General features: G+C 39.0%; 1 protein-coding gene across 2 annotated transcripts in view; it reads right to left on the reverse strand.

Annotated features, from left to right (window-relative positions):
- The window catches only part of MCF2 (MCF.2 cell line derived transforming sequence), an 82,709-nt gene that overhangs the window by 33,007 nt on the left and 25,002 nt on the right, over window positions 1-24,700 (reverse strand). For both annotated transcript variants that reach the window (XM_056130183.1, XM_056130182.1), the window contains exons 10-18: window positions 22,123-22,297; window positions 16,178-16,215; window positions 12,406-12,494; window positions 10,737-10,803; window positions 6,665-6,780; window positions 6,480-6,549; window positions 4,691-4,783; window positions 2,025-2,117; window positions 543-668 (exon numbers count right to left, since the gene is read on the reverse strand). In XM_056130183.1, the coding sequence (XP_055986158.1) occupies window positions 543-668; window positions 2,025-2,117; window positions 4,691-4,783; window positions 6,480-6,549; window positions 6,665-6,780; window positions 10,737-10,803; window positions 12,406-12,494; window positions 16,178-16,215; window positions 22,123-22,297 (867 nt within the window). The remainder of the gene's footprint in view (window positions 1-542; window positions 669-2,024; window positions 2,118-4,690; window positions 4,784-6,479; window positions 6,550-6,664; window positions 6,781-10,736; window positions 10,804-12,405; window positions 12,495-16,177; window positions 16,216-22,122; window positions 22,298-24,700) is intronic.

Genomic DNA, 24,700 nt, shown 5'->3' on the forward strand with positions numbered 1-24,700 from the left:
TTACAAAAATTGTTCATATCTTTTTACACGGAAACAGTCACGTGTCACGTATGGATAAAATTACTGTTAGGCGTAGGAGATAGGAGAAATCTCATTTCCCCTGACTGTGACGCCACGTGAATGGATCGCATTTAGCTTAACTGGCTCCATCTCTTTCTCAGTCCTGATTGGTGAAAAAAAATCTACCAGTCCCAAGTTTCTCCACTAGGGGGAGCCAACTCTAAAGAGTTGATCTTTTTTCCGCTCTATCTATCCTAGACTTGGGCAAGCAGCAATTCCGGGATAATACGTCTTCTTACAAGACCCAGGTAGTTCTTCTATCAAGATCTGAACTTGAAGGAAGGCTGTTGGGGGCAAGAATAATGTCACAAACCATTTGACGGCTAGTCTTTAAAAGTCAATTCTTCGCATAGGCATTATTAGCAATACTGCTGACATTTGGTTGTCCATTTATCTAACTTCACAGGTGGTTCCAGGCGAGGAAGAAAGGAATGTTAATAAAGTTATCCTTTAAAAAGCAATAATCTTTAAAATTGACTTACCTTATAGCCATTTATTGCAACCTGATGCATAGAGTCATTAACTGATTTCAGCAAATCCAGCATTGCATCAAGTGCCTCCTTTAACTGATCGACTCCAACACAGTCTTTGCTATATTTTAATAGCTCCTGGAATTAAAAATAAGGAATTAAATTTAATATTTGACAGATATTAATAGCCGGAGAGGATGAATAACTTTTTGGTTAACACACTTTCAAGAAAAAAATCAAAGATAATGTCAAGTCTTTGAGTAATTTCTTTCACATTCCACATTATTGCTATATTTAATAACAATGTCAAATTGGAGAAAGAAATGAAGTAGTGATTAAACAGCATAAGGCAAAGGGCATTCAATGCTTTTGGAGCCGAAAGACAATAGCTATTAGGACACCCTAGAGATTAAGTATTAAAGCAATTGTACATCTTTGGATCCTCTGCATAGGACATTTTGTTTTGTTCATCATGCACATACCATAGAATATTATGAAAAATATTTTTATGAAAAATATTTTAAATAAGTTATGTTTCATTGATAATAAATACATTTTACTTCGTTTTTCACATCACATGGAGTGTACGCGATCTTCATTTATTGAGAAGTCTCACATGGAAAACAGCCTCAAAAATCTAAGATTCGTCTGGAGAGAAAGTACAGTGGGTAGGGCCCTTGCCTTACACACGGTTGAGTTGGGTTCAATTCCCAGAATCCCATATGGTGCCCCAACCACCATCAGAAGTGATTCCTGAGTACAGAGCCAGGAGTAACTCCTGAGCATCACTGGATGTGACCCAAAAGAAATCTCCAAGAGTTTTTAGTTCTGCTTAGTAGTTTAAGTTCTTACACACAGAGACCAGTGTAAGCTCTGTCCAAACAAACAAACACTGTCCTCCCGTTGTTCATCGGTTTGCTCCAGCGGGCCCAGTAACATCTCCATTTTGAGACTTGTTGTGACTGTGTTTGGCATATCGAATATGTCACGGGAGCTTGCCAGGTTTTGCCGTGCGGGTGAGAAACTCTTGGTAGCTTGCCAGGATCTCAGAGAGGGGCAGAGGAGTCGAACCCAACTCGTCTGGGCTGGTTGCATGCAAGGCAAATACCCTACCGCTATGCTATCGCTCCAGCCCTGCTAACGCTCCAGTGTAAGCTCTACATGTAAACAAATAATTTAAATGTTCCAAAAAAAAAAACAATTTCAGAGATTCTTGAATTTATATACTTCTCTTCCTTTGGCATGTAAAACACCATAGGGAAGGGGCAAATGGCATTGATTCCCTGGCTAATTCCATCTTTCCCAATTACTAAGCCTACCCATATCTCATACTTCAGTCAATAACTTTCTTTTCAATAGCTTTGCCACATCTGACCCAGAGAAAGGGGAAGTAAAGGAAGGAAGGAAGGAAGGAAGGGAGGGAGGGAGGGAGGGAGGGAAGGAGGGAGGGAGGGAGGGAAGAGGAAGAAAGAAGGAAAGGTCTCCTGTAATTACCTTCAACAGTAACTGGTACTTAGTGATTCTCTGCACTGGTTTGAGCAGATAGGAATCCAAACCAAGTCTGTGTTTTAATTTCCTTTGGCATTCCTGTCATTAAAATATAATTAACAATAAATTTAAATTGGTATATACCTGTAAAAATATAAAGTATTCTTTGATTAGACCCAAGGAATGCATAATTCTTAAATCTCACTAAAGGAGAATTTACCAGAAAAAATTACTGTTACATATTGTTTAATAATTAAAGAGATAGTTGAAAAGCTGTAAGTAAACATTATTGCAAAGTTATGAGAGGTAGAATATTTTAAAATTTTGAACACTGAAGATATTTACATGTAAGTTCACACTGATATCACATGTTTTTAAGGTAAAAATGCAGTGAATGACCATAGGTGAATATGACCAAGAATATCTCCTGTTAAAGAACTATCCAAGACAATTTTAAGTACTCAGCTACATAATAAAAGAACTGAAGGAAAAACAGATGGCCTGAATACAAATTCCACTGATCTTGAGAAAGGATTTTTTCAAACCACAAGAAAAACATAGACCTCATCAATTGGTGCAATATTTTATCTGATTGTTGGCTTACCACCACTGTAAATATAAGGGTCATGACTAGATACTGGGAAAGTTGTCGGGTCTGTAACTAGGACAAAATGGGGTTGATTAGGATTCAATGTACATATATGAAGTGTAGCATAGAAAGGGAGTGAGTGAAAAGGAGAGAGAGCAAAAAGGAATGCCCTGCCACAGAGGTGGGGTGGGGTGGAGGGGATGGGTTTGGGGTGGTGGGGGCGATGCTGGGATCATTGGTGGTAGAAAATGGGCACTGGTAGAGGGGTGGGCACTCAATCATTGTATGACTGAAATGCAAGCACGAAAGTTTGCAAGTCTGTAACTGTACCTCACACTGATCACTAATAAAAAATCAAAATATTAAAAAAATTAGAAAAAAGAATGGGAGGGGGTTAAAGAGCCAGGTCTCTCCTTTCAATATGGATAAAATCTAATATATGATCACACTCAAATAATTTTCAATTTATAGGTTGATATATTTATTGAGATTTCTTTAATCATGAAGATAAAATTCAGTGAAATATAATGGTTCAATATACTGCTAACAAATTTATATAACTTATAATTTGGAGAGTTTGGAGTAGAATAGAATAGGTATTTAAGAAATGAAATGAGCCAGAAATACAAAATCAAGAAAATCAGAATGAAGAAAACTCAGTCATATTATACTACATTGTATCATATGATTAATTTGTTAATAGATATGATAGAATCAAAATATAGATAACATATAGATATTAAAGAGCCTTAGCACTGTAGCACTGTCCTCCCATTGTTCATCGATTTGCTCGAGCAGGCTTAGTAATGTCTCCATTGACCTGTTGTTACTGTGTTTGGCATCTTGATTATGCCACGGGTAGCTTGCCAGGATTTGCCATGAGGGTGAGATACTCTTGGTAGCTTGCCAGGCTCTCCGAGAGAGGCAGAGGAATTGAACCTTGGTCAGCCAGGCCAGCCACATGCAAGACAAATGCCCTACCCGCTGTGCTATCGTTCCAACCCTTATATAGACTCTTAATACTTCAATACTATATATGAAGGTAATCAAAGTTGTATATAACTTTATTGAACAATATGGGGGAAAAATGATGTGTGTCTCAATCATGTTGGTGGTGGTTATGATGATGGTAGTGACAGGGAAGGGAGAGTAAAAGTGAGCAAAATCCCCATTTCTCATAGTACCAACACAAACATATTACCTGGAGAGATAGAGTACAAAAAATAGTTTGTGTATGTGTTTGGTCAAATCTTTCTTAAATCCATCTATTCATTTATATAACATATACCTATATGGCAGTCTCCTGCCCACACACCTGGCTGTCCTCACCGGGGCCCCTTGGAGGGGGGAGGGTTGAGTTTCTTTCCCCCCACCCCCAGCCCCGAGCAGAGCCCCAGCAGCTGAGGACCTCCGGAGTCAGCCATGGCCATGCTGGAACCACTCTCCACACATCCAAACGGGCCTCGTGCATGAAAGAACTGGCAGAGGAACCCAGGCATGCGGGTCCCGGGGCTGAGGTCTCCAAGCCTACTAGGATTGGGACTGGGCCTTCTCCAACCAGACCCCCCATCTTCCAGTAGGTAGGCATCACACCCACTAGCTGCCGCCAGCGCCAGGTTGGTCCCATCAACGGTCAAGACGCAGAGACTATAAAACCCAGCTCCCGGAAGTGGGCGGCCGCAAATGTGGCCGCACAACATCTTATTATCTTTCCTTTGGAGAACCTGGCAGGCTACAAAAAGTATCCTGCCCGCACAGCAGAGTCTGGCAAACTTCCCGTGTCGTATTCAATATGCCAAATACCAGTAACAATGATGGGTCTCATCTTCCTAATCCTGATAGGGCATCGAAATGATTCTTTTAAAATCTCAGGGCTAGGTAGAAGGAAACGTTACTGGTGACTGCTCAAGACAATCGACGAACAACAGAATGATCGTGATCGTGATTGTGATACCTATATATATACCCATCTATATATGAATATATTATCTATCTATATAACTTAGAGTAGAAAGTGATTTTATAAATAAGAAATAGTCTAGTATCTTTTAGAAAAAGGATACCAATACCTGAATTACTATACCTGAAAAAAGGCGCATTCTGAAAACTTTTTCCAAACTGCCTCTGATCTGGGTTTATTCTGACAATACACTGCATATATCTTAAAATCATCTTTCTGTGATAAATATAAAATTCAAATGTATTATTAATTCTGAATATGTACTTTTTAAATAGAAAACTCTAGAGAAAATGAATGTGGTAAGTATTATAAGGAATGTGACCTAAATGGCCTGCTATATGGAAGTTGGTTGGGATCTCCTTTTACAAGAACAGTATTCCCAACAGAACAAGCGAAGGGATATCACTACCCAAATAATTTCACAACTTGCTCATACAGTGCTGAGAGTTAGAGAAACGCCTTCCCTGGCTGAACCATAAATCAGACTAATATTTTCATATCTGTGGGAAAATGGGTATCAAGAAGTATGTTCTTTCTGGTTATTAGTATCTTGGTTCCCTAATGAACGAATTTGTGGCTAACTTCCAGGATCCTTACTCCATCACATGAGACATCATCATTGCATCATAACCACACAAGCCATCTATCCATGATATTCATTACCTCTGGAATCATCTGACTCTCATGTAATGAGTTACCTCCTACTCTTTAACAGTCATATAATGAGATAGCTCTTGTCTAAGCCCTTATTTATACCTTCAATAGATGTAAGATGACTTTTTGAACCTTTTATAAATCTCCAATATAGCACAACTCACACAGATTTGAAGTCTTGAACTTGGTATCTGCATTGCTTATCACAGTGCTTGGCATATAGTAGGTGTTCAATGATAGTGATAAATGAATAAACATAAACATTTACGATACTACTACTTCTAGTTGCCAAGAACTGTGCTAACCTCATTAGCAACACAAAAAATATATAGGCTATGGACCATGCCGCAGAGACTTTTTCATCTAATTGGAGAGATTGCATATTACATAGTACATTTACTTAGTGAATGTAAAATCCCCAATGAGTAACACAGACATTAAGTACTATAGAAGTCCAAACAAAAAGACACCCTGCTGCTGCTAAGAGAACCAGGGAAGAATTTGACCAGAGTTTAAATGTGTTTACAGTCGTGTTGAAAAAGGTAATGATCCACAGTTCTTTCTTACACTTACTATTGTTTTGCTCCATAAACACTTTCTAGGATATCTATTAAGAAGTTTTCAATGACCAATCCAATTTACTCTCAAATAAAGTCTGAACTGATCTTTAGGGAGGTATTAGAGAAGCAGAGAACATTCTAAGAGAAAAAAAAATCTCTAATGGGAGAGAGTGGGACTACACAATGTGGGTAGGCAGTTGTACTAAGTACAGTCTTTGGGCATAGAGAAATGAGTTTCCCTAAATGACCTCAGAGAATTAAAAAGCACAGGCAGCTCTCTCCCCTTTGCAAATTTGAGTTGATTCTATGTGTAGTACAGGGAAATACCGGGGCATCTTTTAGACTAAAATTAACTAAGCGAAAAACAGATGTATGAATATTATCCCAACTCTAACATCATAGGCAGGAGGGCCCTGGACTCCTGGGATCACATTAGGGGTGATTATTTACTAACTGGGAAATTGTAGCATTGAGTATCACAGCACACAATGGTTACTGCATGCTCAGGATAACTTATTGTATCACTTTCTGTAATAAAAACTTTGTACAGCATTGACTACCTGTTGGATATGTCTCTTCCCAGAACATAAAGAAATAAAAAAATGTCCATCTTGGTCTCATCATTTATCTGCCCTTATAAAACCAGTTTCTATTTCAGTGGCCCATGTGATGTATTTTCAAATAATAATTTAACTAACCCTTTCCAGGAAACAAGGTCCCACTCTTTCTGGAGCATTCATGCAATTTTCCAGACTACTCATGAAAATGCTGTGAAAGAATCAGAGAAATAAATAAGACATGATTTAATGTGAATCTAATAAATCAGTGAGAAATTCCTTAAATAAATTCACAAAAAAGAATATTCATCTTGGCAATTACATACTTGTTGTGGAATTCATATATTTCTGCCATGTTTCCAAAGAGAATATCCTTTTTGTTTCTCAGGAGAGGTGGCATAAGACCAAACATCGCTGGATTATCCATCTCTGCTCTATAGCCCTATCGAAAACAAACACATTTATTAGGTTAAAAATTATTCACACTCCCAAGAGTGGACCAGATTAGTACCAGGAATTTTGCTCCATGGCTTGGAGGACAGCCACACATGCTAGGGGAAAAAGTAGCTCAGATAGAGTAGGGAGCACCAAATAAAGGGTGTCGGGAGAATCCTCCCAGGATGGGAGAAGCATGCTGAAAGTAGACTATAGACCAAACATGATTGCCACTCAATGCCTCTTTTGCAAACCAAAACACCCAAAAGGAGAGAGAGAACAAAAGGGAATGCCCTGCCACAGAGGCAAGGCGGGATGGGGGAGATGGGCGGGGTGGGAGGGATACTGGGACCCGTGGTGGTGGGAAATGAGCACTGGTGGAGGGATGGGTACTTGATCATTGTATAACTGAAACCCAAGCACAAAAATTTGTAAGTCTACAACTGTGCCTCATGGTGTTTCACTAATAAAATTTTTTTTAAAAAATGAATAAAAAAAATATTCACACTAACATTTGGTTGGGTCAGCAAAGATGCACGTACAGCAGAATGTAGAATAGATTTGTGGGTGAAGCTGTTTCTAATGTCAACATTCAAATCTTTCTGGTTCCTAAAGTCACTATTTTTTTAAAGAAAAAAAACCCACAGAGACAAGGTTTTGGCAGGTAGAATGAATATTCGATAGAATATTCAATAGATAAACCAAAGAGGGCTTCCTCTCTGGCCTTCATTTTATAGGTCGTGAAAAAAATGCATAAAAACTTATTCTTGGGTAACATTGAGTTTTCCTAGCTCCTTCCTGCAGGGAGCTTAAGGTTTATTGAGCCATTGCTACAACAGTGCCCTTGAGGCACACCCAATTCCATCAAGCAGTAATAATCCTATATTGCTTTTCTCTTTCCTTTATGTCATTTGCATGGTTTTTTTAGCAATGTCTTTTCTGTATAGACACAGGAAGATAGTCGATGCTATACTTTTGTAACATGGGAGTTGACTCCAAAATAATATTTACTCCTAGGCATCCATATTTACTTGACTTAAGACTCAGTTGCCTCTAGTTCCTAGCACTCCAAAAGCAGGGTCCTAAGGAAGGAACGGGGTGGATTCATGGCAAGCTGTAAGCTACCCTGGCATTTAAAGGAGACATGCTAAGCACCATAAGTATAATAAGTTAAGAGCATAGTCATGGAACAAACTCTGTCATGATCCAAAAGGAAGTAATTGAATAAAGACATGCTGGGGTTAGGAAAGACTAACCTGGCCTGAGGACTGTTGTCTGGAATATATAGCAAGATGTCCCCAGGAAGAGCCAACCTTTAAGCTTAATATATCTCTTACTGTGTCCATACAAAATGACTAGAAATATTATAAGAAGTAAATTTACTATGATTGCTTAAATGAATTACTAGCTGAGGAAAGTATAAAGCAATACACCCTGGATGGAATCCTTCCCTTTTAATCTGAAGTGCTGAACCCTCAGATGAGATTTTGTCCTTGAGTTAATCTCCGGAAGTAGTGGCTCTACATCTATTTGTTGTTATGATAATGTTCAACTCCACTTTTATGTACCCCTACCCTTCATGATTTTTATATAACTGTGCTGTAAAGGGTAAGATGGGACTAAATGTTGAAGACTAGAAAGTCAACGATGAGACTTTGAAGACTAAAGGAGGGGAATAGAGACTTTGGAGACCTTGAGGACTCTGGGACTAAAGAGAGGACTAGATGACAACAATTACTGGAAGTAGAGGACTATGAGACTACTATGAGACAAGGAAGAATATCTAATAAGATAGAGGACTTTGAGGTATAAAAGGAGACTGGATGATGGAACTATGATGACTGGGACTATGACCAAAACTACAAATACAATTGCGCTGTAAAGGGAGAGATTGGACTACACTGCGGAGGAGAGAGAAATAAACTGTCTAACGACCATCCTGGGTCCCAGGACCTATTTCTCCATTCCCATGGTCCTTCGCCTGTCTGTCATCGCCATGGACCCACCTGGAGAAGAGGTTCTCAGCCACTGATTGCTCGAGTCCCATGCACACCCACCACAAACCTTTTCTTGGAAACTCACATCTTCTATTATATCAAGATACAAAGACAGTCCAGGGAATGGGAAAAATTATATACCAAATAAACATCTGACAAGGGATTAATTTCAAAGCTGCATAAGGCACTGGTAGAACTTTACAAGAAGAAAGCATTCAATCCCATCATAAAAAAGGGGAGAATAAATGAACAGAAACTTCCTCAAAGAAGAAATCTAAATGACCAAAAGGCACATGAAAAATGCTCTATATTGCTAATTATCAGGGAGAAGAAAATCAAAACAACAATAATATATCATCTCACACCACAGAGACTAGCACACATCAAAAAGAACAAGAACAACCAGTGCTGGTGTGGACGGAGAGAGAAAGGGACTCTCATTCATTGTTGGTGAGAATGCTGACTGGTCCAGCCTTTTTGGAAAACAACAGGGGCAATCCTCAAAAAACAAAATTAATCTTCCATACAACCCAGAAATACACTGCGGGGAATATACCCTCAGAGCGCAAAAGCACACCACAGAAAAGCCATCTGCACTTCTATGTTTATTGCAGCACTAGTCACAATAATCAGAATCTGGAAACAACTAGAATGCCTGAGAACAGATGACCTGATAAATAAACTGTGGTAGCGATAGCACAGCGGTAGGGCGTTCGCTTTACAAGCGGCCAACATGGCCGACCCGAGTTCGATTCCTCCGCCCCTCTCGGAGAGCCCGGCAAGCTACCGAGAGTATTCGATATGCCAAACACAGTAACAACAAAGTCTCCAATGGAGACGTTACTGGGCCCGCTCGAGCAAATCCACGATCAACGGGAGGGCCTTTACCTTTACCTTTTACATCTATCTACAACAATGGAATACTATGAAGTTGTTAGGAAAAAGGGAAGTCATGAAATTTGCTTATAAATAGATGGACATGGACAGTATCATGCTGAGTGAAATGAGTCAGAAGAAGAGGAACAGACATAGAATGACTGTACTCATTTGTGAAATATTATAAACAAACACATAGATGATACTAATATACAAGGACAGTAAAAACAAGGTCCAGGAGGACTGGTCCGCATTTGGAAGCTTGCCACAAGTGTTGGCAGGAGGGCAGTTGGGATAGAGAAGGAACCATCATGATAGTGATAGTTAGAAATGATCACTCTGGACACGCACTGAGTGTTGAAAGTAGGTAAAGGGACAAGCATGATAACCGTTCATTACCTGTATTACAAGCCATAATCCCCAAATAGATTGAGAGAGAGAGAAAGAGAGAAAGAGAAAGAGAGAGAGAGAGAGAGAGAGAGAGAGAGAGAGAGAGAGAGAAGTGTCTGCCATAGAGGCTGGGGGTGGAGGGAGAGAAACTGCGGACATTGTTGTTGGGAAATGAACAACTGTGGAACGATGTGTTTTGGAACATTGTATGACTGAAACCCAATCATGAACAACTTTGTAACTGTGTATCTCACAGTGATTTAATTAAAAATATTTTAAAATAAAAAGAAAAAACAGAAAATTATACTACAAGTCAAATTATACCTTTCCTTAAACTGGTAACAAGTGTTAATGTTAACAAATTAATATGACTTTTGTATCCATAGATTATTTTCCTGCCAGTTTTATTCCTTTCAATCAAAATCTTTAAATAGCACCCTAGGAGTAATTACAACAGTCTACTGTTTCCCTAAGAGAACAGCTTATCACTTCAGTAATAAATTCTAACTATACAATTTTCTTTTTTGAAGGAGAACCCAAATATGTACATGCCACTCAAACAAGAAAAGAAAAACCCACTGCTGTGGAGTGACAATCAAGGAATGAGCCAGAAAGATAATCCTAAACACTTCTTAATGAATGGAGCAGGGTAGCATAGCAGAGAAAGACAGAGAGGGAAAATACTACTGGAGTTACTTACCAACAGAACAGTAAACAGCTCATGGACATACAACCTCTCTGTCTTTATCAGTTCATTTAGGACATGGCTAAAATGAAAAGACCATAATTGCCAGTTATTTTATTGGTTCAGAACAGTATCACACTTCAGTTATGTTCATTATCAATTGACAAATGTAAGCCTTTTTTGATGCACAGAAACTACCAATGATTTTTGTTTTATCATCAAAATATAAAATCAGTTCTATAGTTTCTAAAATAATGGGTAATTAGTGATGTATTTGTAGAGTAATTACAGCACAGGTCATATTACACATAAGACTCTTTGAAATATATTTTAAAGAAAGAGAAAGAGGTTCAGGAGCTTGATTTGGTAAAGAATTTTATTTCTAATTCACTGTGCTTAAGAATAATTTGCTAAAAAGTCACAAAATGTATTCATAAAATTCTTGGAAATAATTTTTCTGGAAAACATGTTTTTTGAGCTAAAATTTCCTCTTTCGAAAATGACAATATTATAGAAACAAATTTTTCCTTTTCTCAATAATGTTCTGAAATTTTCCAGGACATGAAGCTAATCTATTATACTTAATTCCCCAATTACAGTGCATAATTAAGTTTCTGTAGTAATTTTATTTACTGTCGCTTTAAAATAAAATGTAATTTCTATTCAATGTGATTTCCTATTTATATTATTAAAATCAATTTCTTCACTCCCCAATACTAATTAATCCATTAGTTTAACTTCAATCTTTGATTTTTTTCCTATATTTTAATAATTAATATTTAATGAACTCTGAAAAATACAATACTCATACAATTTTTCCCAAAACATAAAATTTAAAGAGCAAAAATTCTTATGTCAGAGTACTTACAAAATATTATGAAAGTGATAAAAAATGACTAATATGAACCTTTATAAAGTAACATCCTAAGTTCATACATCCTTTGCAGTTTGGACTTATTTTTGGATTTGGTTTTGTCTTTTGGGTGGGGGGCTTAGGTCACACCCGGTGGTGCCCAGGTTACTCCTGGCCGTGTGCTCAGGAATTACTCCTAGTGGTACTAAGGGGACAATATATGATGCCTGGGATCCAACACAGGTCAGCCATGTGCAAGGGAAACACCCTACCTGCTGTACTATAGCTCTAGCCCCGCTTTGTAGTTTTTCAAACACGGCTCCATTGTCTTTCACCTCTTTTCAAAAGAGGAGTCAAAGATTCTGAAGAGGACTACTTTCTAACTGACATGTCGTTAAACTGTGTATATGTGAGTTGGGCTTAATTCTGGTATTTTGACAGCTAATGATGTTCTTTTCATCATACCTAGATCCCCATTCTGTGAAATAAAAAGTCCAAGTCCATTTACCTTGACAGATAGATGTGTGCATGAGGTTAGGTTGGTAAGTAAGATGTATGGTTAAAGGTAAAGGTAAAGGCCCTCCCGTTGTTCATCAATTTGCTCGAGCGGGCCCAGTAACGTCTCCATTGGAGACTTTGTTGTTACTGTGTCTGGCATATTGACTACGTCACGGGGAGCTTGCCAGGCTCTGCCGTGCGGGCGAGATACTCTCGGTAGCTTGCCGGGCTCTCCGAGAGGGGCGGAGGAATCGAACTCGGGTCGGCCATGTTGACTGCGTGCAAGGCAAACGCCCTACCGCTGTGCTATCACTCCTAATACATGAAATATACCTCTTTAAAATATCCAGGGTATTGTCACTCTTCAAACTGGGAGATGGATCAGACTTTCTTTTCTCCTGACAATCTGGCACCGTTTCAATCTGAAAATATAAAAATAAAAGATAACTTAGCATCTGTGGTTGTTGTATTTTTTCCCTGTAGAGTTCAGCTCAAACCAAGTCTTCTTTAAGACCTCACGGTATAGACAAACTGAAAAAAAATAGCATCCTGATGATTATTTTTTTCAGACATAATTTTGATATGTACAAGTAAAAAATTGAGTTGCCCAATTGTGCAGATTTAAGATATTAATCATATGTACTTAGACACTAAGCAATATTTTATTTATTTAGCACTTTGTGTATGGCAGGGGCGTGGCAAATGGGAAGACAATAATTTCCCAAATAACTAAAGTTTATTCACTAAAGAACCAAAATAGCTTTTTATTTTAGTAATTTTTGATAAAAAACACTTCGAAGAATATGACATGACTTTTTAATTTTTTGGCTTGGGGCCACACCTGCTGGTGCTCAGAACTTATTCCTGGTTCTGTGCTTAAGGGTTACATCTGGCAGACTTGGGGAACCATAAGCAGTTCCAGGGATCAAATCTGGGTCTGCAGCATGCAAGATATGCCCCTTAGCTGCTGTGTAATCTCCCTTTCCCCTGATATTTTGAATTCTTTAACCAAGGATATTTGACAACACTGATCCTTTCCCTAATGACTCAGTGGCACTATCGTGAATATGAATATTGTGATAATATCTAACCATATACGCCAGAACAGATAAAATGTGAAGATCTCTTATTTCTTGAAATGGCAGGAACATAGCTATGCCTAGCTTTACCATATATAACTTATTCTTAAAATGCCAACTTACGTTGTAGATTCCACAGGACTTGGCCTGGCCTATGGAATTAACAAGAGATTTGTGATGGCTATTTGCTCTTCTGGGATGTAGCCATTATCTGCCCTACCAAAATCCCTAACTTTCCAGTAAATGGGCTATTACTTGATAGCGACTGTAATGTATAAATGGAAGAATCTATCAGCTAAATAATTTCCACAAAATAAGACCTACTTGTTGCTTTTAAGTTATCTTTATATGGCACTGGCACTGGCACTGTCCTCCTGTTGTTCATCAATTTGCTCGAGCGGGCCCAGTAACGTCTCGATTGTGAGACTTTGTTGTTACTGTGTTTGGCATATCGAATACATCACGGGGAGCTTGCCAGGCTCTGCAGTGCAGGCGAGATACTCTAGGTAGCTTGCCGGGCTCTCCGAGAGGGGCGGAGGAATCGAACTCGGGTCGGCCATGTTGGCTGCATGCAAGGCAAATGCCCCACCCGCTGGGCTGGAGCGATAGCACAGCGGTAGGGCGTTCCCCTTACAAGCGGCCAACATGGCCGACCCGAGTTCGATTCCTCCGCCCCTCTTGGAGAGCCCAGCAAGCTACCGAGAGTATCTCGCCCGCATGGCAGAGCCTGGCAAGCTCCCCGTGACGTATTCGATATGCCAAACACAGTAACAACAAAGTCTCCAATGGAGACGTTACTGGGCCCGCCCGCTCGAGTAAAGACCTACTTGCTACAAACAGGTTTGGGAAGGAATAAGAACCTGTGTACCACTTTTTATGTAGAGGAGGCACAGTCCAAGGTACTACCACATATCATTATAGCTATTCTTCCCATCAATGGACTACTTATCTCCATTTTACAGATGGGAAAACCTGAGGCACAGAGATGTGCAACGATAAGACCAAGATAGCCTAACAAATAAGTGAGAAAATAGATTCAAGTCTATGATCTACAACTGTTCTCATACGAGTTTCTTTCAAAAAGTGGGCTTTGACTAGTTATATCTCTTGAACACACCAAACATTATCATCATTTAAAAGCTGTCATTTAGACAAAAAAATAATGCATATGCTAACTATCAGACATAGCGCTTAATTTCAGCATGTTTATAAGTTATAAGTTTGGAACCTACAAAACATAAATTGGGGGGCTGGAAAGATACTACAAAGAGTTAAATCACTTGCCTCACTTGCAGAAGACACTGGACACCACATATACTGCAGCATCAAGCACTGCCAGGAGTCACTCCTAAACACAAAGCCATGAATAGCCCCCGAACACCATGGGTTTAAGTCAAGCTCCACATAAAAAGACATAACTCTGTATTGGATTGGCTTGCACTTGAAGCTGGATACCCCAGCTAGAAATCTCACCAGAAAATGTATGCCCACAGATTCTTTCCCTGCGAATATGCAAATCAATCCACACAAAGGAGTATAAAGGTATATGAGCAGAAACCAGAACTGAAATATATTTAAGACTGTGGAATTTAGCACCCAGTCTGTTTTTCTCTAGTAAGAAAAAGTTGTAGCTCTACATCTAGATAATTTGTCATGGTATGTCATTGTAGACCATTCACTAGCCTGCTAATAATTGTAAAACAACACTTAGAATACCACCATATGCCACTCATTATTTGCTTATTTTTCTTAACTACAACTCCATTGGGCTGGAGCGATAGCACAGTAGGTAGAGCATTTGCCTTGCAAGTAGCCAACATGGCCGACCTGAGTTCGATTCCTCCACCCCTCTCAGACAGTGCGGCAAGTTACCAAGAGTATCTCACCCGCACGGCAAAGCCTGGCAAGCTACCCGTGATGTATTCGATATGCCAAACACAGTAACAATTGTCACAATGGAGACGTTACTGGGCCCGCTTGAGCAAATCGATGAACAATGGGAGGAAAGTGACAGTGACAACTCCATTATGAGGTTTTCTACTGTCAGTCCCCTTTTTATAGATAATGAAACATACCCAATATTATATAGTCAATTAAATGATGGAACTAGGGTTTAAAAAAACCCAACCTAGCTGTACAATCTGTATTACTATGCTAAAATGTCTCTTGAGAAAATGTTAGTCTTTTTTTTTCATTTTTGAGTCATACAAGGCGATGCACGGGGGTTACTCCTGGCTCTGCACTCAGGAATTACTCCTGAGGGTGCTTGGGGGACCATATGGGATGCTAGGAATCCAACCCAGGTAGGCCACCTGCAAGGCAAACGCCCTACCCACTGTGCTATCGATCCAGCCCATTAGAGTCTTTTTAACCGCCAAAAACACAAAAAGAAAATACAGGATCCTGAAATGATTATGATACCTCAATGTCACAGACACCTGAAAAGGTATTCTGTATCAAAAAAATAAGGGACTGGAGACAGGACAGAATGCATGCTTTGTGTGCAGGAGATCCAGATTCCATCACTGATAATACATGGTTCCCTCGGAGTATCACCAAGAATGATATACCGAGGAGCAGGATGACAGAAGTCACCAGCACTGAGCTGGGTGTGGCCCAAAATGGATTATTGAAAGGTTTTTGTTCCTGTTTCATACTTGCAAGATAACTACTTGTGAAAAAAAATGTCCTTTGACAGGACAGAGCTATCCAAATCTTAATGTATTGAGGTGGAGTCAGGGGAAAGAGAAGCTGGAACTTAGAGGAGATGCCCTGAAGAAACCATTCTGAATTTGAGCCAAGTCTTAAGAAACTGCTCCTACATTTGGGAATATGCCAGGAGTGCAATTAGACACTATGCAGCAGAAGCTTTTTCTTTTAGATTAAATGCGTTTTCATACACACAATATTGGTTCAGTGAATTAAAAGCATGGTTTACATCCCCCCACAAACACATGCACAAGCCAATTCTGCAACTACAGCAACAATGCCAATTTTGGATTGATTAATTAATTATATTTACTTACTTTTAAGTTGCTCTGACTTTGTGTCCAAGTCTTCTGCCCTGGTAGAGAAATGCAGAGAAAGAATTTCAAGACAAAATTCAAATCAACATTTTAAAGTTTAAAATATACAAACATACAGAGTAAGTAGAGAAAGATTCTTCCTTGTATTTTCAAATCAGTATGCAAAACAGTTGATTGGTCAGACTTACTAGATGACTTGAACTTCCTATTGAGAATAGTTTTGCTATACCTTCTCTCATCAAATTTTGCTTGATTGCTAAGTGAGCACACAGCTAGGTGTCATTACTCATAATTATTTGCAGATTAAGATTCATTCTAACATAGAAGCTTTTAGTCATATTGTAGTAAACTGATTAACTGGATCAAGGCTCTGAAAAAATATCTAAATATAGCTAATAACCATAACATCTAGCATTTTATTCAGCAATTGCCACACACCAAGTACTATTCTAAAGCCTACACATTTCTTTTGTAACAAAACCACCCTAAGAGATAGGGTTACTTTTTTTTTTTTTTTTTTTTTTTGCTTTTTGGGTCACAACCGGCAATGCACAGGAGTTACTCCTGGCTCTTTGCTCAGGAATTACCCCTGGTGGTGCGCAGGGGATCATATGGGATGCTGGGAATCGAACCCAGGTCGGCTGCGTGCAAGGCAAATGCCCTACCTGCCGTGCTATTGCTCTAGCCCCAAGATAGGGTTACTTTTATCTCCACTTTATAGATAACATAGGGAAAAGTAACATTCAAACCTGCAGCCTGCTGTCAGAACATGTTTCTAACCATTATATAAAACATTGCCAAAGCATGTTAGAAATGCTGAAACAAAACAAAAACCAATTTCAGCAAAATTCCAAGTTTTTTCTCTTTAATTAAATTTTAAAAGTTCCCATTTACATAGTGATCCCCTGTGTCATTAAGCAAGGAGTCAGATATTCCTTGCAATAAAAAGGTGTAGCCCATCACCTCTAGGTAAATACCCTAAGATTGTTGAAAAATAGACTGCCACTCACACAGACTGCATGGATATTTCCTCTGCACTAAGAAATATATTTCTTGTTTTTCCTCCTTGTCAGGAGCCATAGCAAAACACATCAGGAAACTTATGCTCTTATCTTCTCTAGATTTAATAATTCATTTTAATTTATTTTAAAAGATATTTCAGGGGACAGAGAGATAGCCCAGAGGTTAAGGTGATATTTCAGGGGACAGAGAGATAGCCCAGAGGTTAAGGTGATTGCCTTTCATGTGGTAGACTCCGGTTGGATCCCCGGCACCATATGAATACCCTGAGCACCTCCAAGTGTCACCTTTGAGCACAAAGCCAGGAGTAAGTCCTAAGCACAGCTAGGTGTAACTCTCCCCAAAATAAATAAAAGTATAAAGGTATTTCATATGCATGCAAAAACATGTCTTACTTAATCAGAAATATATATATATTGTTTAGTGAAAATAACCATAGGAAATCAATTTCTCAATACTGATATCCATCAACTTTAAGAAAGACATAAAAATTGCGACTTATTTATATAGGTAACACAGGGAATTCTACTAATTAGCTCTATTAATTCAAATCTTGCAAATCCATTAAGAGTCAATAAAGGACTATATGTACAAATTACAGAAAAGGCATTTTCTGACAATCAGGGTATTTGTATTTATTCTTTCAACAATGCAAATATATATGAAATTATTGAGTCCCTATACTATATATTAAGCTCCATGTTTGGTTCTGGGGATCACTGTATCACTGTATCACTGTCATCCCGTTGTTCATCGGGCACCAGTAATGTCTCCATTCATCCCTGTCACATGCTAGTGTATCCCGATGGCATACTGGGGGCTCTTTCAGGGTCAGGGGAATGAGGACCATCATTGTAACTGTTTTTGGCATATCGAGTATGCCATGGGTAGCTTGCCAGGCTCTGCCATGTGAGCGGGATACTCTCAGTAGCTTGCCGGGCTTTTTGAGAGGGATGGAGGCTTTTGAGGCAACCTCTAATCACCTTTACAGGTGAAATAAATAACGTGAAATACTTTAGATAAAATGTCAGAATACATTATATCATCCCTTTAATAAATGTCTCTACTTTGCAGATTTTTTACAAAATTTTCTCTGGTTAGGAGAATGAAAAGTTGTCTTGTTTTTATGAATTTCTGTCATCAATGACATATTCTGCCCTAACATAATTTATGATGTGATATAAAAGATGAACACAAGAACATATATATTATCCATATATATTATCTAATATACATTCTCTGCTTTTTAAAGTAAGGTATGAACAGATAAAACTCCATTATCATTGGGCTAGATAATCCAGTGCTTAAGGTGTGGACACCTTGTATGTGGCTGACTCCAGTCTGATCACTAGCACTTCATGGTCCATCCCACTCTCTCCCAGCATTATGGCTGGGTATAGCCCAGAAGTCTCAATCATTGCCTGGATAGCCCCAGTAAGCCCTAGCACTGTAGGGTTTCAGCAGCACCACATATTCAGGCCCCTAAACCTCTGGCCTGGTTGTCCAGGAACATAAGGAGGGGCCTTAAGGAGCCTTAAGCACTGCTTGGGAGAACTCCTCCCCTCCCAAATCAACATTATCTACTGTATCCTACAAGAATTCTTTTAGACACACATTTCTTAGCTCAAGAACCATTTGGCAGGGTGATATGGGGTGTAAAGGTTGGAGAAATAGTGCAGTGGGTAAAGTACTTGCCTTGAATTGGAGGTAGCCCAAGGTTTGATACTTGACACATTTATATACAGTCTCTGCCTAGAAGATTTAAGAATCTAAAGAGAGATCAAACACTGACAATTTCACTAGGGTGAGAAGAAATGAAGAGGTGCTTGGTATCATGTAGCATGAATACCGAATCAAACCAGACTGAGAGAAGAGGCAGGTAGGAAAATCTTACCTAACGGAAGTGGCTGAGATAGGAAATGGAATAAGAAATAAGAGGTCTCAGAGGAAAAGAGGAGAGAAAAGAGAACAATGTTCTAGAGAAAGAATAATACACACAAATTCCAAAACGTAAGACAACTTTAGATATACGAGAAGGGAATTTGGGAGTCAGGAAGACTGTTGCAATTAACAAAGCAACATATTATGTTGGCTCGGGTCAGGGAAATGGCAGTGCAGATAAAATGAGTTAGGGAGGCTAGAAGGCGATTTTGTTTTAAGCGTGAGGAGTTAATTCAGGATTGGCACAGAGATGGCAACTCAGGACTGCTGCAATATGTAGACAAATCCCAAGAAGTAATGTTTTTCTTTTTTGTACTAATTAGAGACGGGGAATGTGTGAGAAGCGGGGAGCTAAAATCCCAGATTACACGACTGCAGGAATCACAGTGATGGGAGAAACTCAGGCAGAGGAGGTCTGCAGGAGAGATGACAGCCATCTGGGATATGCTGGAAGAAAGTCCTCATAGGAAATTCACTGGGACCACTAGAGAACATGTAGATCTGGGGCTTGGCCTGAGATCACATAAATGAAAACAGCAAAGAAAAAGAGAGATGAAGGGGGAACTAAGAAGAAACAGACTAGAGGTTATACAGGGGCAAGGAACAAGAGGCATGGGTCTTGGACACACACCAGTGTTGTCGAGGTGAGGGAGCTGTATATATCAAAACCACTAGAGTCAACACTACTACAAACAAGGGACCTGAATTATTGTATTTAAACCTAAAAAAATTAATCTGTTAAGAAAGACTTATCAACAGCGGGTGAATGAATGGAACCTGGGGACATTGATGGAGGGCCGCAGACACTGGGTGTGATTGGAGTTGGTGAAATATGCCTGAAAGTGTTGTCAACGACTTTGTAAATCCAGATGCCTAAATGAAGAAGAATAGAGACAAAAGACAACAATATATATTAGAACTACATATCTAAGGGCTCAGACCCCCACTACAGTCCTCACAATTTTCTTCCATTACTCTCCTCTCTAGTAAATATTAATTCAACAAAACTTATTAGATATTGTTAGGCTCTGGACACTATGGTAGACATAAGATGCTTGGTGGAGCAAATCAATAAAAAATAAAAATAAAAATACCGACTTGTGAAAAATTAGCACATAATAAAAATTTAATTTGACCAAATTTTACATATTTAGCTTGGCCAAAAATAGTCTTAAAGAATTATTTGCAACTGATTGCTACAAACTCCATTACTGGTAGAGCAATAAGGTACAATGAACAATGCTTGTAGCATAAGTAAAGCTTTGGCATAATTTACAAACTATGATGCATAATGGATAAAATAATTTATCCACCCACACCATTTATTCAGTAAGCTGCCTTCCTCCTCATAAATACATTAAGCAATCTTAAATTGATGCAAATCCAGGCTACTTCCAACAAATAGTTTTATTGTGGATGACACAAGTCTCTAAAATGAAAGAAAGCTTGATTCTTTTTAGCATTGCCAATTAATTTTCTTGTTTTCTTTTTCTGAGTGATCATTTGATGAAAGAGGTTCCATTTGGAAGCACAATTTACCTTTTCGATATTCATTTTCCAAGGTAAGTAGAATTTGGAGAGCATAATAGATGGTTATTATAAAAAATGGGTGGGGGAGTTAATTGGAGGCAGAATGCCAGAATGAATTGCCACTGATTTTAGAAGCCAAATTGGTGTTCACATTTACACACATGCAGAGAATGTACTGACAAAAGCAATAAGGATGGTACCTTTTGAAATAGTTTACATACTTGTAAGAAAGAATATTCATCTCCTCATCTCCCACCGAAGAAAGAAAATGTAACACCATTAAAGAAGCTCATAAGGGAAAAAAAAAGAAAATGGTTTTCCCTTCTAGCCCTTTCAAGTCAATATAGAAATCATTTTCCCAATTTTATAAACTAGGAAACTGAGACTAAAAATGATTAAACTGCCTAAGGTCCCGCTGCAGGAAAGAGCCAGAAATCTGTCTTCTGCTTAGGGGTATTGTTTTTGTTTTTGTTTTTTAATTTTAACCAAATATCTTCTTAGTGGACATTATTCCTTTCTGGCATTGTTCATGATTTTAGCTGTAAGTGTATTTGTATGTTGAGTAACTATCAACTATGTAATTTCTATCACTTTATTGTGGTTACCTGCTTTAATCATCTCTTTTGAACCTGAGCCCTGCTGGTTCTGGGCTGGATTTTTATACTCATTAGGCCTTGGCTGAAGCTTTTACTGAATTTCAAAGCAGTTTCCACACATTAATGAAGTTTCTGAGTCTCTCAGATCAGAGAAACCAAATTTAGTCTTGTTCACCCATTCAAATAACTTAAGGACCCAAAGATGAAATTACTCTTCTCTAAGAGGCCCCAAATGCAGCTCAAGGGAGCCTTGGAGTGAGAGAGGTATCTTATTTCCAGAGTAGTTCAATACAATTGTAAAGAAAATTACCTTATCCCATAGAATACAGAAAGAAAATGGATAATACATGGTGAAACTAGTCTACAAAGATGAAAATGAGAAATGGACTAGTGGCAAATTGCTAGCAAAATTAGCATATTTGTCTGTACATACCTAGAAAAAGGTAACCCATTCAATGATCTTAACTATATTTATAGAAATTTACTCAAGTAATCATTTATTGAGAAATGCAATGGTGTGTGTTTCCAGTTTCCTATGCTTTTCATTACAAACTGAAGAAAAGGGTGAGCTTTATCCTAGTAAAATGTTAAGACTCATTGTTGGATTATTCATTTCTGAGATTTGCATCATCTTATACTAGATTCCTTTTGTACTACAGTTGTCTATTGATTGGTAATATCAACCATGCCTCTTGCTTTATACAATATAATTGAATATGACTAAAGACACTTAAATGCAATTTAAATTTATCAGGATTGATGAACTAATTTAAGACTCACATCAAGAGGAACAAGGTAAGTTATAGCAGGAAAAGGAAAAAAAGAAACACTAGGAAAGACATACCGAAGATACATTACCATGATTCGGTGTGAACAATGTTGTTCTGGATTTGGTCAAAGAATTGCTGGAAGCAGGTACCACAAATTGGATGGGAGTCAGTTGCTTCTCTGCAGTATTTTTTAAATCCTCTTGTTGAGTCTCAAATATGTTTCGAATACTTTCAAGCTTGACTTGTATAGACTGCATTTGAACCTACAAGTTGCATATAAATTTTGAGGCGTATTTTTCAAAATGGGGTTGTTTGAACACTTTTCTCATTCAGTCAAAAAACAAACTTAGGGTTTAAAATATAAGTAAAATTTAGGAAATTCCATGGAAACAGTTCAATCCATTATCTTTATGTGATTGAAAAAAACAAAAGATCTCAACCAAAACAACTTGGAAAAGAAAATCAATCAGTCATGATAAAACACTGCATAAGGAAGGTACAGGAAAAGATAATGTTTGGAAAAGAAGGTATAGTCAACATATGAAAGTCACCAAGTTAATGTCACATGACTCAGTATGTCATAGGAGTCAGCCTGTGGGATATTCTATACCGTCCCTATTTTTAAAAGGTCCTCAAGCAACTGACAGATGACCATTCTGCCCTCCTAGATGATTTGAGATAGCAAGAAGTAAACTTGTTGACTTCCAACCACCAATTGCCATAGAACTTTTTCTGATTTTCTGGCATATCCCTAAAGAAGTGCAACAAAGCAACAAAAATTTAGATACTGACCCAAAGTCATTCAGCAAACACCACAAATGTGCTCATCTGCAATTTGGGGGGTCCATCAAGATATCTCTAAGAGGGTGATGTTAAACTAACCTATAGGTCATCGGCTAATCCAACTTCTGCCTGTTTTCCTTTTCTGGAAAGGACCAGATCCTTGCTTAAGCCCTTCACCCTCAAACTGAGTAAGGAACTCCAATCTGTGACCACAGAGCATTAGTTGGTGGTTACTGCTGTACAAAGGAAAGAAATTTGGGATAGAATGGTCTTGACAAGGGCCAGTAGTACCTTGGACCTTTCTCCAAGGATGCACTATCACTATCACTATCCTCCCATTTTTCATCGATTTGCTCGAGCAGGCCCAGTAACATTGTGAAACCAGTTACTGTGTTTGGCATATCAAATACGTCATGGGGAGCTGGCCAGGCTTTGCCATGCAGGAAGATACTCTCGGTAGCTTGCCGGGCTCTCCGAGAGGGGTGGAGGAATCGAACTCGGGTTGGCCATGTTGGTGTGTGGAAGGCAAATGCCCTACCAACTGTGCTATGGCTCCAGCCGCCAAGGATGCACAAGAATATGTAAGTGAGGTCTCCTACTCTGTGAAAAGAGTTTAGAAATAATGAAATCAAGCTGAGTAAAAATCAGAATGAAAGGGATAGATACAGAATGAACTTTCTCATACGTGGGACTTAAGAATCATAGCAAGATAGTGAGACAGCAATAAAGATCCAAATACAACACAACTAAAGAACTGACACACAAAACTGAATTGGAGGGTTGAGGGAGCCCCTTCGGGGAGAGAGACAGATATAATGGTGATGGAATTATGTTCACGAGGAACCATTATTAGTGGTAATGTAAATAAAACTTCATTTTTTTTAAAAAGGCCCCCCCGTTGATCGTCGATTTGCTCGAGCGGGCCCAGTAACGTCTCCATTGGAGACTTTGTTGTTACTGTGTCTGGCATATCGAATACTCTCCGTAGCTTGCCGGGCTCTCCGAGAGGGGCGGAGGAATTGAACTCGGGTCGGCCATGTTGGCCGCTTGTAAGGCGAACGCCCTACCGCTGTGCTAAAAATATTTTTAATAAAAGGCCTTTACCTTTACTCTTAAGGTAAAGGTAAAGGTAAAGGCCCTCCCGTTGATCGTCGATTTGCTTGAGCAGACCCAGTAACGTCTCCATTGGAGACTTTGTTGTTACTGTGTTTGGCATATCGAATACTCTCGGTAGCTTGCTGGGCTCTCCGAGAGGGGCGGAGGAATTGAACTCAGGTCGGCCATGTTGGCCACTTGTAAGGCGAACGCCCTACTGCTGTGCTATCGCTCCAGCCCCAAAGGTAAAGGCCCTCCCGTTGATCGTCGATTTGCTCGAGCGGGCCCAGTAACATCTCCATTGGAGACTTTGTTGTTACTGTGTCTGGCATATCGAATACTCTCCGTAGCTTGCTGGGCTCTCCGAGAGGGGCGGAGGAATCAAACTCGGGTCGGCCGTGTTGGCTGCGTGCAAGGCGAACGCCCTACCCGCTGTGCTATCGCTCCAGCCCACCTTTACTCTTAGAAATAAATAAAAATAATGTCAGAGTTCCAAAAGAAAATTATCCTCCATTATGTAGCAAGAACAGTTTTTGACTTCTTTGATGCTTAATGTGGCACACCCTAACCCCTAAGGCAACTAAGTCAATACAACTTGACTAAACTTAACTGTAACGTTCAAATACTCTTATCCACACAACTGCATCGAATCTTTCGCTTTACTTATTTGGCGACCAGAGAGGGAGTTACAGAGATTTAGGCTCTTTCTCTGTCTCTGGCCGAATCTGAACCACATATTGTCCCCTAAGCACAATCAGTCTTTACTCCTGATTACAGAGCCAGGTATA

This window comes from Sorex fumeus, unplaced genomic scaffold (genome assembly GCF_029834395.1).
Source record: "Sorex fumeus unplaced genomic scaffold, SorFum_2.1 ptg000075l, whole genome shotgun sequence".
NCBI lineage: Eukaryota > Metazoa > Chordata > Mammalia > Eulipotyphla > Soricidae > Sorex > Sorex fumeus.